The following is a 12708-nucleotide window of genomic DNA, read 5'->3' as shown; positions in this document are numbered from 1 at the left end:
ATTACATCTATATATTAATATCTAAAGCAAAAACTTTGTATCCCTTTTTAAGAAAATTGCGCGGACGGAGGATAGTGAAATTTTCCACACTTATAGAGAACATAGAGAAGAAGCACACAATGCTAATATTTTTTTAAAATAATGCATAAAAGATACATTAAATCAATAAAGAAAACATTACATACACTACATACCATGTATTTGACGCACACACGCATGCATACTATTTATTGTCAAACTTTTGTTCTTGACGTCTGTTTGACGTCAAATTGAGAATAGAATATGGTTTGTCTTTGTTAATATTTTTTATAGTGTAAGTGTAGTCTTGGCGAAATTTGTGACTATAGAAGTATATACAATCATAATAGTGTACAAACTTACAATTCCAATTAATTATAGTCGAATTTCGACTACTGCGGGACCTCTAGTTTGATTGATTGCTTAAGATTATATATAGCAATTTTTCCAATGAAATACGTACTTAACAAAATGTTCACGATTGACTTCCACGGTGAAGGAATAACATCGTGTAATAAAAATCAAACCCGTAAAATAATAATTTGCGTAATTACTGGTGGTAGGTCTTATGAGTCCGCACGAGTAGGTACCACCACCCTGCCTATTTCTGCCTTGAAGCAGTAATGCGTTTCGGTTTGAAGGGCGGGGCAGCCGTTGTAACTATACTGAGACCTTAGAACTCATATCTATCATAATAGTCATAGTATATCATAATAGTTGACTCCACCGAATGCCGACAGATGGCGCTTGCGTCTCTTATCATGTGTTGGTTCGACAAACACGTGTTGATTGCGACGCATACATAGATAATAAACACCCAGACAATGAGCAAACAAATCTGTTCATCATACGAATGTGTGGGAATCGATGACCCTCGCCGCAATAGTTAGGGGCACTAGCTATATCGCCAAGTCAATCTATCTGATTCCTATGTAATGTAACCAGACTAAGCAGTTGTAGTGACCGACCGAGAATACTATTTATACGCAAAACTGTATAATTAGGAACGCCTCAAAGTTATTGCTTTTTTTGTCCTGGTTGATCCTGGTCATTGGTAGCCTAAGGGGCTATTCCAGTTTCATGCTGACCGGTAGGTGAGCTCACGGGCTCAACCTGAGAGAAATGCTAACACCAGCTCTAGGAAGAGCAGTGCTTCGCTGAAGCTTTTTTTTAATTGTTTAGATGGGTGGACGAGCTCACAGCCCACCTGGTGTTAAGTGGTTACCGGAGCCCGTAGACATTTACAACGTAAATGCGCCACCCACCTTGAGATATAAGCTTTAAGGTCTCAGTATTGTTACAACGGTTGCCCTCCCTTCAAACCGAAACGCATTACTGAGAAATAGGCAGGGTGGTAGTACCTACCCGTGCGGACTCACAAGACGTTCTACCACCAGTGTACTACTACTGCCGTATCGGAATCGCGACCCACTGAAAAGAACCGCTGAGAAACTCAGTGGGCTGTGTCTATGGGCTACTTCGCACGTCGAACTCTTCGTCGGAGTCGACGCGTTCGACGGGGACGGTGGCCGGTGCTTGAACAGTCTAAAAACACTGAGATTTGCTTAGGTAAACTACAAAACAAATAAAAGTATTCGTTACATCCTTTAGATCCTCCAATTTTCCGCAATCATCTGCATGACGTCGAGGCGGATATCGGCTCGGTTGTGACCCTTAGCTGTGACGTTGATGGGCAGCCGAAGCCGGCGATCAGGTGGCTTCTGAATGAGCCTGGCAGGATCGGGGTAAGTGAATACCATGCTAGCGAATTAATACATAAATAAATAATAGTTTAAAAAAACTAACAAAATACGCTTTTATAGAAAATCCAACTTAAAAATAGAAAATAAATTGTAATAAATTTGAATTAACATGCACTCCACGCTATTTTACAATAAAATCATTTTTTCTTACACTATTTTTAATTCAATTTTTTTTTATTATTAATAAGTAATAATTATAATTTATTTAGTTAGTTCTTTTAAACTACATATTATTTATTTTTCATTTTTTAGTTGAATTTCGATTTTTCAATTTTTTTTTAATATCGGTCTTTAATCAGTATACCAAATTTCGAGTTAATCCGACGTTTTGAAGGGGGTCAAAATCATGTTCCGTTACAAACGTACATACGTCTGAAGCTAATAAAAGCGTATTAAAAACGGTGCACGTGCAACTTGGTGCACGTGAATGAAGTGAAACTTCTTTTTCGATGTGTAGTATTGTGGTCTCTTCATTTTTCATCCTTTAATCAGATTGATCTTGTAATAGGGAATGCTGTGTATAAGAGATGCGACATCTTCAACGTTTATATTATATATATTTTAAATTATAGATAGAAAATTTTAATACTTCATTAAAATATTGGACACTACTCGTTGCTAACGCTCGCACTGGCCTCTAACAGGTATACTACGCGCATGCGTTCGAGTGCCACGCATTCACTCTCACTCTATCTCTTTCTATGCCATGGTAGCGTTAAACTTTTAACGCAATCTTGTTGGAAGTCGCATTAGAAGTTTCACTTCAAAAAATATAGATTACACAGAAAATACAGTAATAAATTTTAAATAAGATGCGCTAAATGTGTTTTATTAATCTACGATCGACAATAATTATTTACCATGATATAGAAAAGTATGCCTTAAGTATGCCTCGACATTTAAAACTAAATTTCTTTAGATAAAGACAAATTAGAAAACTTGTCGATAGCGAAAAAAAACTCGATCTTTAGCGAACCTACATCTAAAGATATCAGTTACAAAGACAGCGTTATGTGAGCGATCCACATTTTCCAGCAGGTTAAAGGAAAATCCCCGAGCTTGGAGATAGTTGTGAACAAAGAAACGGCAGGAAAGTATATCTGCAAAGCGAGTGTCACCGGATACCCAGAAATCGAGAGTGAAGCTACCGTTTTTATTAAAGGTAACAAAAAATAAAACCATCAGTTTTTAGATTCAGTAAAATCACCTAAAATCGGCTTAGATGTGATTCAAAACAGTTATAGGGGCGTTCCCTTAGAGTTTAGATCCTCTAAAAAGTCCACTGAAAAAATCTCAGTAAATGACCACCATTTTACTGAGATTATATTTCATCCCATATCATCTCATCTCATCTTATTTCATTTCACTCCAATTATCAGCTTTCATAAAAATTATAAGACTTGACCTAAAGATCTTAGATACCCGGTCATAAAACTTAAAAAAAAAACAGTTATAACACTAATGTATTAATATTACCGGCTGATCATGAATAGTAACGAATACTTTAAAATTTCTGTCAATGCTCTTCCTTGCAACGCTACCTCCATTGCTGAGGATCGTGACCTCGATATAAGCACCCTTCCAGTGAAGGTGGTCTACTAACAACATGCGTCCTAAGCAGTGCGAACTTTTTGAGTCTTTACTACCGATCCACAACAATACGAGTGTTAGATTTTTTTTTTCATAACATTTCATTGTTCTAGGAGCTCCAAAGATAATTTCAAATAGGACTCAGATAGGCGCGGAAGGGGAGACGGTTACAGTTGAATGCCTGACAGAGTCTGTTCCCAAGCCAGACTTCATCAAATGGTTCTTCGAAGGTCGGGAGATCAGTGTGATACAGGATCCGGTAAGTTTCGAGTCCAAACTAATTCATCTACTAGCAACATGGGTAGTATAGAATACTTGATTTGTGCAATTTGACGATGTTAATAAAATTAAATAAATTAAATATTTCGTAAGGTTTTATAGTTATCACGAATCATTTTTATATGCCTGCTTGCGGCTAAATACTGCTACGAGGTTATAAAATATTTAAAATGAAACAATTAAAAAGTGTATTGCAAAGTTTGATCCTTCGAACCGAATTGATTTTAGGTGCGAAGTGATTTTTTTAAAATCAATCGTTGCTTCTTCCAATTCGTATATGAAATTCCAATTGATGTATCAATTAGTTGAATGGGGATATTCCCATTGATACATTATAAAGATATAAAGTATAAGTACACAGTATATAGTAAAAGTATATTTGTAAACAGAATTACGCGATACTGCAAGAATCATTGCCCGATGGACTAGTCAAATCTAGTTTGGTGATCAAGGCTAGTCAGTCAAGGCATTTTGGACTTTACAACTGCAGCGTTACGAACGAATACGGTAACGCAAACGCGCCGATAATGTTGAAGCCTTTAAGTGAGTACTATTATTGTTAATGTATTATGCATTAAGTACAAAAGTGATTTTTTGATTATATCAATTTTTGAATGAAACAAAAACATAAACTTTACTGTATTAAAAATTTAAACTATAACTATTTATGTTAGCAAAAGCTAATAAATAGGGAGTTTTTTTTTTTGCTTAGGTGGGTGGAAGATCTCACGGCCCACCTGGTGTTAAATGGTTACTTTAGCCCATAGACATCCACAACGTAAATGCTGCCACTCACGTTTGAGATATAGGTTCTAAGGTCTCAGTATAGTTACAACGGCTGCCCCGCCCTTCGAAACGGATGTATTACTTTCACGCCAGAAATAGGCGGGGTAGTGGTACCTACCCGCGCGGACTCGCAAGACGTCGAATTCATATGTAAAATTTTAAATTCGAATTTATGTTTTATTTCTTTGTTTATCATGATATTCACCTTGTAAAAAGAAAATGACGTGAGATATTTATCAGCCCAAAAAAAAATTCCTAGGGATTCATACTTTTTGCCACGTTAACACGAATAAAGACCCGTTTTTTTGTTTCTTCTTTAAGTGAACAAGCTTACCGTTCCGTTGGTGTTAAGTGGTCAGCGGCGTCTATGGACCTCAACAACGTAAACCGCCACCCACCTCGAGACATAGGTCTGAAGTTTCAGTTTGCGGTACAACGGCTGCCCCACCCTTCAAACCGAAATACATTACTGCTTCACGGCAAAAATAGGCAGGGCGTTAGCCACTTTATAAATTAGAAACCTATCATTTTTCATAGTATCGAAGGGAGTCGCCCTACAAAGAGTACTCCACATTACCTTACATCAGTTCTGAGAGCAGCAGGTGCCAGGCGGAATCTTATTGTTGTTGCAAAGTACGAGCACGCGTGGCTTTTATTTGTAGTTGTAATCGTAAATACACATTTTCGTTAGTATGTGTACCCTATGGAGAGGTCAATTAGCTACATATAGCCTACATCGACGCGTGTATAGATTGATTACTCACACAACTAAGGATGGCGTGCAGTTGTACTTTTCAACAACTACACCAAACCAAAATATTGGCCCAAAATCCTCCTGGGCTTAAACAACAACGGCATTAACAAAAACATATCGTCCACAGAGACCCTTCCACTGTACATAATCCTCATCGGGGTTACGACCGGCATCGTCGTCTTCTCCTCCTTCATAATTCTCCTCGTGGTCTGCCACAGGAGAAGAAGGAAGAAGAGTCAAATGAACGAGAAGCCGGACGTGACCGTCGCGACCGGAGACGCGTACAAAGAGAGCGACAGGAGCTCTAACATCAGCGACCTGAAGCTTCAGTTGCCGCAGAGCGACGCCAGCTACGACCTGGTGAGGGAACTCTGTCGTGATGCTGACTGTTTATGTCGATTTGTTTCAGCGACGTGAGGGTTTCGTGTTAGCTATGGGTACTATTTCGAGGGGCGAAAGGTTATTTAAGAGAGATTTCGGTTAATACGCGTCATTTATCTTTGTAATTAAAGGCCCTGTTTTGCATTAGCGTCAACAGTTCGATGTTTTTCATTGAATTTCAATTAAGTTTACCCCATTCGAATATCTGAAGAAGTTTGTTTTTGTTATGATATTTTTTTCCAAACTTTAAACTTTAAATGGCTCTTTTGTAAAGTTGCAAAAATGTTATGCTTAAGCCAAATAGCTTTTCACCACTCTATTTGTTCTTGAGTGCAAAAGTCCTATACGGTGAGCATTGTCCATACCAAACTCTAGTTGCTACTTCACGCATAAAGACCTTACGGCCTAAAGAATAAGACACTCGGTGCGTTTGTATCGTTAGGCACCGATATTTCTAATGAAATGGGTACTTGGCATATGTTCAAGAACGACTTCCACGGCGATGGAATTGCATCGTGTAATAAAAACGTGTAACAAAAGTACTAGAGACCTAACACTGGAGGTCGTAACGCGGGCACGGTAACCAATGAAGTGGACCGATGACCTAGCCAAAATAGGTGGTACGCACTGGATGCGAAAGGCAAGAGACCGAAAAGATTGTATTGCATTTGAGGAGATTTACACTCCGACATGGGCTGTACAGGGGTTTAAGAAGAATACAAATTATACCCGCAAAAATCATAATTTGCGTACTGGTTGTAGGATGTCTTGTAAGCTCATATCGGTAGGCACAGCTTCTGCTGCGGTAATACAACGGCCATTAAACTGGAACGAATTACTGCTTCGCGATAGAAATGATGCGGTGGCGGCAGTAACCGGTGCGGTTTTACAAGACGTCCCACCACATCATCACCTCGTCCAAAATAACAAAACCTTATGTATTGACCAGGATTACACGAGCTCTGATCGCTCGGACACCAAGGCGGAGGTAGGGCTTCCCCTGGCTGGTCCGGTACCTCTACCCAACATCAGACTCGACGACTTCAATTACAACAACGACTATACTGACCCCGCTTACCACGACTATGGTTATAAGGTATGTATCTAGTTAAAATTAAAAACAAAAAAATGTTGAACATGTTCGAAGCGCTTAATAAAATAATTCATTAAAAGTAACAAAAAATAAGACTTCGTTAAACAAAAATAACTAAAAAGCAAAAGATACAACATGACTGTCAGTGCCACATAAGGGGACAAACGAAAAATAAAACACATTCACGTGTACCCTTCGGGGGATACCCTTACTAACGTTTTTATGAAACTATATTTCATTAATTTTCGCTTTTTCATTGTGTATTTGGAATGCAATCGGATTTTTTTCGTTCATTTAGTAATTCATATTGTTGTATCAAAAACAAGAACAGATTAAATTATTTGAGATAGTCGTGGAATTAACTCAAATAAAACCTCACTACACAATCACACTGTGCGAGATTTGTATGTCTAATTTGTTGAATGTTAAATTTGCAAACATTTATATTGTTACGTGGGTAAGAGTGACGCCATCTATCGTCGGATAGCAAAAAGGAAATCAAAAGAACTAGTAAAATCGAGAACACTTGAGAAGTGCAACGCCATCTATTATCAAATAAGGGAAACACATATCGAAACGACTGGCCTTATCGAGAAAGCTCTTGATAATTCTAGGGATGTCGTATAGACTATAAAAGCATTGCAGAGATGACACGAAGGTAGTTAGTAAACTGTTCTACTCAAAGCGAAGCAGCGAATGGATCACCTGAAAGCGAAGCAGAAGAAGTGAATTGCTAATTGTAAAGTGTTCCCTAAGGGCTCTAAGTGTTAAATAGAGTTTTAATTTGTATATCGGTGGAAGTTTTATTTATCCCAAACTCCAGCGCGTAACAAATGTTTAACAAGAAATCGCATATTAAGAGTTAGCAAATTACGGAGTCGTGTTGAGCAGTGTTGTTGTCCGCAGACTCCAGCCGGATTCGTGTACGACTACCCGCACGGCTACTCTCCCCCCGCGCACCTCCACGTGCATTCCCCCCCGCCACACGCCAGGTAACACCTTACTTCCGGGAGACCCCAAGGGCATACTCCTCACACAACTTATAGCCTTATGCTTCTAGTAACTAACTCCTACCGTTCGAAATTTTCGATTATTTCGGAACTAATGGAGATGGCATTTTGTAAATACGTCTATGAAGTCTTCAATTCGTTCCAATCAAATAACTACCTTATTACTTTAACTTTAAAGTTTGGTACATTTCAAAATGCACATTGATACTGAATTTTAAAGTATCAACAAAGTTTACGTGCCCTATTGTTCTCGATGCTTTGACTTCAACAACGATCAAAGCTGCGAAGTTAACGTATAATTCTTTTAAAATCAGTAAAATCCTGTATAGGTCGCAACAGGGGTCTTTGACGCGCAGCATAGACACGGCGTCCACTCTCCCATTGTCAAACAGCAATGGATCGCAAAATAATACCTTGCAACGAACGAACAAGCCCGAGGAAAGCGACGCCATCAACAATTTAGGTCTACCTTCTGGTGGAGAGGGTGAGTGCATTATCGTTGAACTTAGACTAACTAGGTATATAGTTGCTTAGCTTTGTATATTGTTTAAAATACATTAAAAATAATTAAAAACTAATGTTACTTACGAAGCTACATGTACGTGGGCTTGGTAAGAACGTTACGTATGAAAAAGTGTGGAACGAAACGTTAAGGTGTGAGTGAGAGAAAACGGTATGAAAGAGAAACAAAGAGTGAAATAGAAAAGAAAAGTGGCGAGGATGATTGAATGTGCAAGGCGTAAAAAAGGCATCAATTATTTTTAATTATAATGACAAAGAAGATGTGAGTAGAGAACCAGACTCCGGTGGTTATATGACGTGAAGCAAGACCTCAAAGCTATCGGTGTCAAGAACTGGAAGCAGAAAGCCCTAAAACAGAGCAGTACAGAGATATACTGGACCAAGCTAAGGTCCACCCTCGACTGTAAGACCTAAGATGATGATGATGAGTGGTATGGTGTTCGATTTCGAATCGGTGATCTTAGGTTTGATGGAGACCGTGTTATCACTTGGGTCATTAGGTATAATTATCTATTATCTATTTAAATAAAAATGAATTGCTGCTCGTTAGTCTCGCTAAAACTCGAGAGCGGCTGGACCGATTTGGCTAATTTTTGTCTTGTATTATTTGTGGAAGTCCAGAGAAGGCTTAAAAGGTAGATAAATATGAAAGTGCTCGGAATTAAATAAAAATTACAATTTTGTTTTCCCTTTGATGTGTCCCCCGTCGGACGGATTCCTTTTGTTTGTTTTAAGTCCATTTTATACAAAAGTTTAGGTCTTTTATTTATAGATTGAGGCACTACGAAGTCTGCCGGGTCAGCTAGTATCAATATAATGATAAAGACTGATGATTGACTCAAGTCAACCTATTTACTTTTAAAGCAGGTCCACAAACGCCAATCTATGCGCAACCGAACCCTAGACCGCAGACTGCAGTCGACCCGCGGTACTCCGCTACCTACGGAAATCCATACTTAAGGAATAGTTCAATAGGTGTGTATTTTGTTTGTTCCCTAAGCCTTAATTAATTTGGGACGCCAATTCAATGTGGAGGGCTCTGTACATTTTGGATGCTCCCTTTGAAATTCAATTCCATTTTGTCTCAAATCGAGGAGCTATGAATTATTGTGATGGATTTTAGGTATGTATTTCAATGTCAACTAAGACACGGTATACATTGATGACATTGTTATATACTAGGTAGGTATTTCAATATCAACTAAGACAGGGCATACATGTTCACGATTGACTTCCACGGTGAAGGAATAACATCGTGTAACAAAAGTGAAACCCGCGAAATTATAATTTGCGTAATCACTGGTGGTAGGACCTCTTGTGAGTCCGCACGGGTAGGTACCACCACCCCGCCTATTTCCGCCGTGAAGCAGCTATGCGTTTCGGTTCGAAGGGTGGGGGTAGCCGTTGTAACTATACTGAGACCTTAGAACTTATATCTCGAGGTGGGTGGCGCATTTACGTTGTAGATGTCTATGGGCTCTAGTAACCATTTAACACCAGGTGGGCTGTAAGCTCGTCCATCCATCTAAGCAATAAAAAAAAAAAAAAATGTTTTAATATTATAATTTTTAGTACACACAAATTCAACAATACACGGCTTATATTCACGATATGTTCTATAATTTATGGTAGACCAAAATGTATGCTAATATACAGAAATCTTATATGGATTAGTATCCGAAATAGTTTTTATTCAAATTATGCTAAGGTCCTAATTGTTTCGTCTGTTTTCGTCGTTCGTTGAGTCTAGACAATAATAGAAAAATATACATCGATGAATAGTTAAGAATTCAATGTTCGTTTCGTTGTTAAGGTTACGGGAATCAGGTGCACACGGCGAAGCCCGCGGCCACGCCCGCACCGCCGCCATACTCCGCCGTCAGAAATTCCGCACCGACAGGTAATCCAAACAATCACATCCAATAATACACATCCAGGACCCTGAAACTGCGATACTTTAAGACAAATATTTTTTCTGTATGAAAACTAGCGACCTCTTGTAGCGGATGCTCTTAAACTTATATGTTATTAAAGATAAGCCATTTGATTATTGTATGACTTAACACAGAAAATAAAAAAATAAAAAATCATACAAGTATTTATTTGTTTTAAACAAATTGATTAAATTTTATCGATTTGTGGTTGCTGAAAATTTACAAAATCCTTAATTACAAATAAAATATAAGATAGGTAATATGTTACTACCATCTACATGAGCAATGAGAAACTAATCGAAGCGTAGCCATCTAGTGGCCGACGTCCGTAAACATTTTTGTTGAGTGCTTGAGTTGCTTATCTATAACTAATTTATGTGTATTATCTATGAATACGTCTACTAAATAATTAGAAGTTTGGCAATACCAAAATCTAATTGTGTAATATTAAAAAGCACCGATATTACTATCTAAGGCGCATTTTAAAGCATTACGATAAATCGCTGGCAACACCGGGCCGCAGCCCCGCTCGGAATCTAATTGCATCCAAACAGGCGGGTCCCTTTGAATAATTTATTGGTTCAAGCAAAGTTTTGTATTCGTAGCTTGTTTGCCGATTCAACTTTAAGTGATTTTGTACGAACTTTGTCTATTTTAATTGGTTTTTACAATGTATTGTGTCGACCTGTACGGACCCGCAAGTTCACTGTCCCACCCGGAGTCGGCTATCGTAAAAACTATCACAAGTGGTTATCCTGGATATATTTACCACGAAACCTCTTTTTCGTTTTTGCAAGTCCTATAGATCTTTTCTTCAAGAAAATTTAGTTTTCGATCACATATCTCCCATTAAGTTTAGTGGTTCAAGAAAGAGTAGACGGTCAACGCTCTCGCGGCTGATCATCCACAAGGTGGACAGTGTGAAGTGTATAAATAAAATTAATTATATAAATTAATTATATGTGATATAATTATTAATTATAATTATTAATTATATCACATCATATTGGGTATATTCGATTAATTATATATCATATCATTAGATAATTAGTATATATCATATTATTAATTAATAATTATCGAATATACCTAAATTGCATACTAGTTTTAGGCGCATTATCCAATGTGAGAGTTTCAACTCTAGCTGGCACAAATGGTACAATAGTAGACGGTCGATGCTCTCGCGGCCGATCATCCACAAGGTGGACAGACTTGATTAAGTCATCTACGAAGTGTTCCCTTACTGAATGTACACGTATCGTCACAAATAGAGAGAGATGTAAAAGTCTCTCAAGAGCCGCAAACCAAGAATTAAGACATACCTATGTAACCACGACCACTCCGATAACTCCTACGACTGAGAAGAACAAGAAATCTCCCATTTGCATATAAGTCATTTACTGGTGGTATGGCGTCTATTTCGTTGGGACAGCCGTTATGCAATTTTAATTTAGACTTCAAAGACGAGCGGCGTCGTTTAGGCTATCATAGCCTAAAAGAAAAACATGAGTCTGCGAAAAGGAACTCATTCATTAGTCCTTCTGTCGTTTTATAAATGAATAGATTGAAAAATGTACCGAGTAGTGTTTCAAATTATAACAAATTACAAATTGAATTTTTATCCATAGCATACTTGTCGAAGGAAGACGAAATTAACAATGAAATAAAATATATATACTTTATTGCTTAGATGGGTGGAAGAGAGCTCACAGCCTACCTTGTCTTAAGTAGTTATCGGAACCCATAGACATCTACAACGTAAATGCCACTACCCACCTTGAGATATAAGCTCTAAGGTCTCAAGTAAAGTTACAACGGCTGCTCCACCCTTCAAACCGAAACGCATTACTGCTTCCCGGCAGAAGTAGGCAGGGTGGTGGTACCCACCCGCGCGGACTCACAAGAGGTCCTACCACCAGTAATTACGCAAATTATAATTTTGCGGGTTTCATTTTTATTACACGATGTTATTCCTTCACCGTGGAAGTCAATCGTTAACATTTGTTGAGTACGTATTTCATTAGAAAAATTGGTACCCGCCTGAGATTCGAACACCGGTGCATCGCTCAACACGAATGCACCGGACGTCTTATCCGTTAGGCCAGGACGTCTTCGTTATAAAAACTATATAAACATATAAATAATTATAAACTATAAAGCTGGCTCGAAGGTGTACAAAGCAAATACAAATCGTTTATTACAAATTGAGGTTTAATCATAGCATACTTGTCGAAGGAAGACGAAATTAACATTGAAATAATACGTGGGAATCTACATTTATAGTAAGTAATACGTGAAGCAAAAACTTTGTACCCATTTTTACGAAAATTTCGCGGACTGAGGAGTATGAAATTTCCCCTCACTTATAGAGGATATTATAGAGGAGGAGTGCGGAATGCTAATGTTCTTTTTAAACTATGCATAAAAAACATTTAAAAAAAACATTACATTACACTACCATGTATTTGACACAACACATACATATAATATTTATTGTCAATCGTCAAACTTTAATTATTGTATAAAGTCTGTTGTCAAATTAAGAATACATTAATATTGTTTTGTCTTTAATATTATT

At 37.9% G+C, this 12708-nt stretch overlaps 1 protein-coding gene across 10 annotated transcripts in view; it reads left to right on the top strand.

Annotated features, from left to right (window-relative positions):
- Positions 1–12708, top strand: part of LOC114246699 (irregular chiasm C-roughest protein) — a 94128-nt gene that overhangs the window by 76939 nt on the left and 4481 nt on the right. For 3 of the 10 annotated variants that reach the window (XM_089738186.1, XM_089738182.1, XM_089738187.1), the window contains exons 10-19: positions 1630–1763; positions 2817–2943; positions 3485–3630; positions 4040–4193; positions 5318–5550; positions 6521–6667; positions 7571–7656; positions 8004–8158; positions 9064–9171; positions 10010–10096. In XM_089738186.1, coding sequence (XP_089594312.1) covers positions 1630–1763; positions 2817–2943; positions 3485–3630; positions 4040–4193; positions 5318–5550; positions 6521–6667; positions 7571–7656; positions 8004–8158; positions 9064–9171; positions 10010–10096 — 1377 coding nt within the window. Of the gene's footprint in view, positions 1–1629; positions 1764–2816; positions 2944–3484; positions 3631–4039; positions 4194–5317; positions 5551–6520; positions 6668–7570; positions 7657–8003; positions 8159–9060; positions 9172–10009; positions 10097–12708 lie in introns of all 10 variants that reach the window. The other 7 variants (XM_089738184.1, XM_089738180.1, XM_089738181.1 and 4 more) reach the window with 3 other exon arrangements.

The sequence above is a fragment of the Bombyx mandarina genome, chromosome 24 (genome assembly GCF_030267445.1).
Source record: "Bombyx mandarina strain Sakado chromosome 24, ASM3026744v2".
NCBI classification, from domain to species: Eukaryota; Metazoa; Arthropoda; class Insecta; order Lepidoptera; family Bombycidae; genus Bombyx; species Bombyx mandarina.
This window is presented reverse-complemented; position numbering and strand designations above follow the sequence as displayed.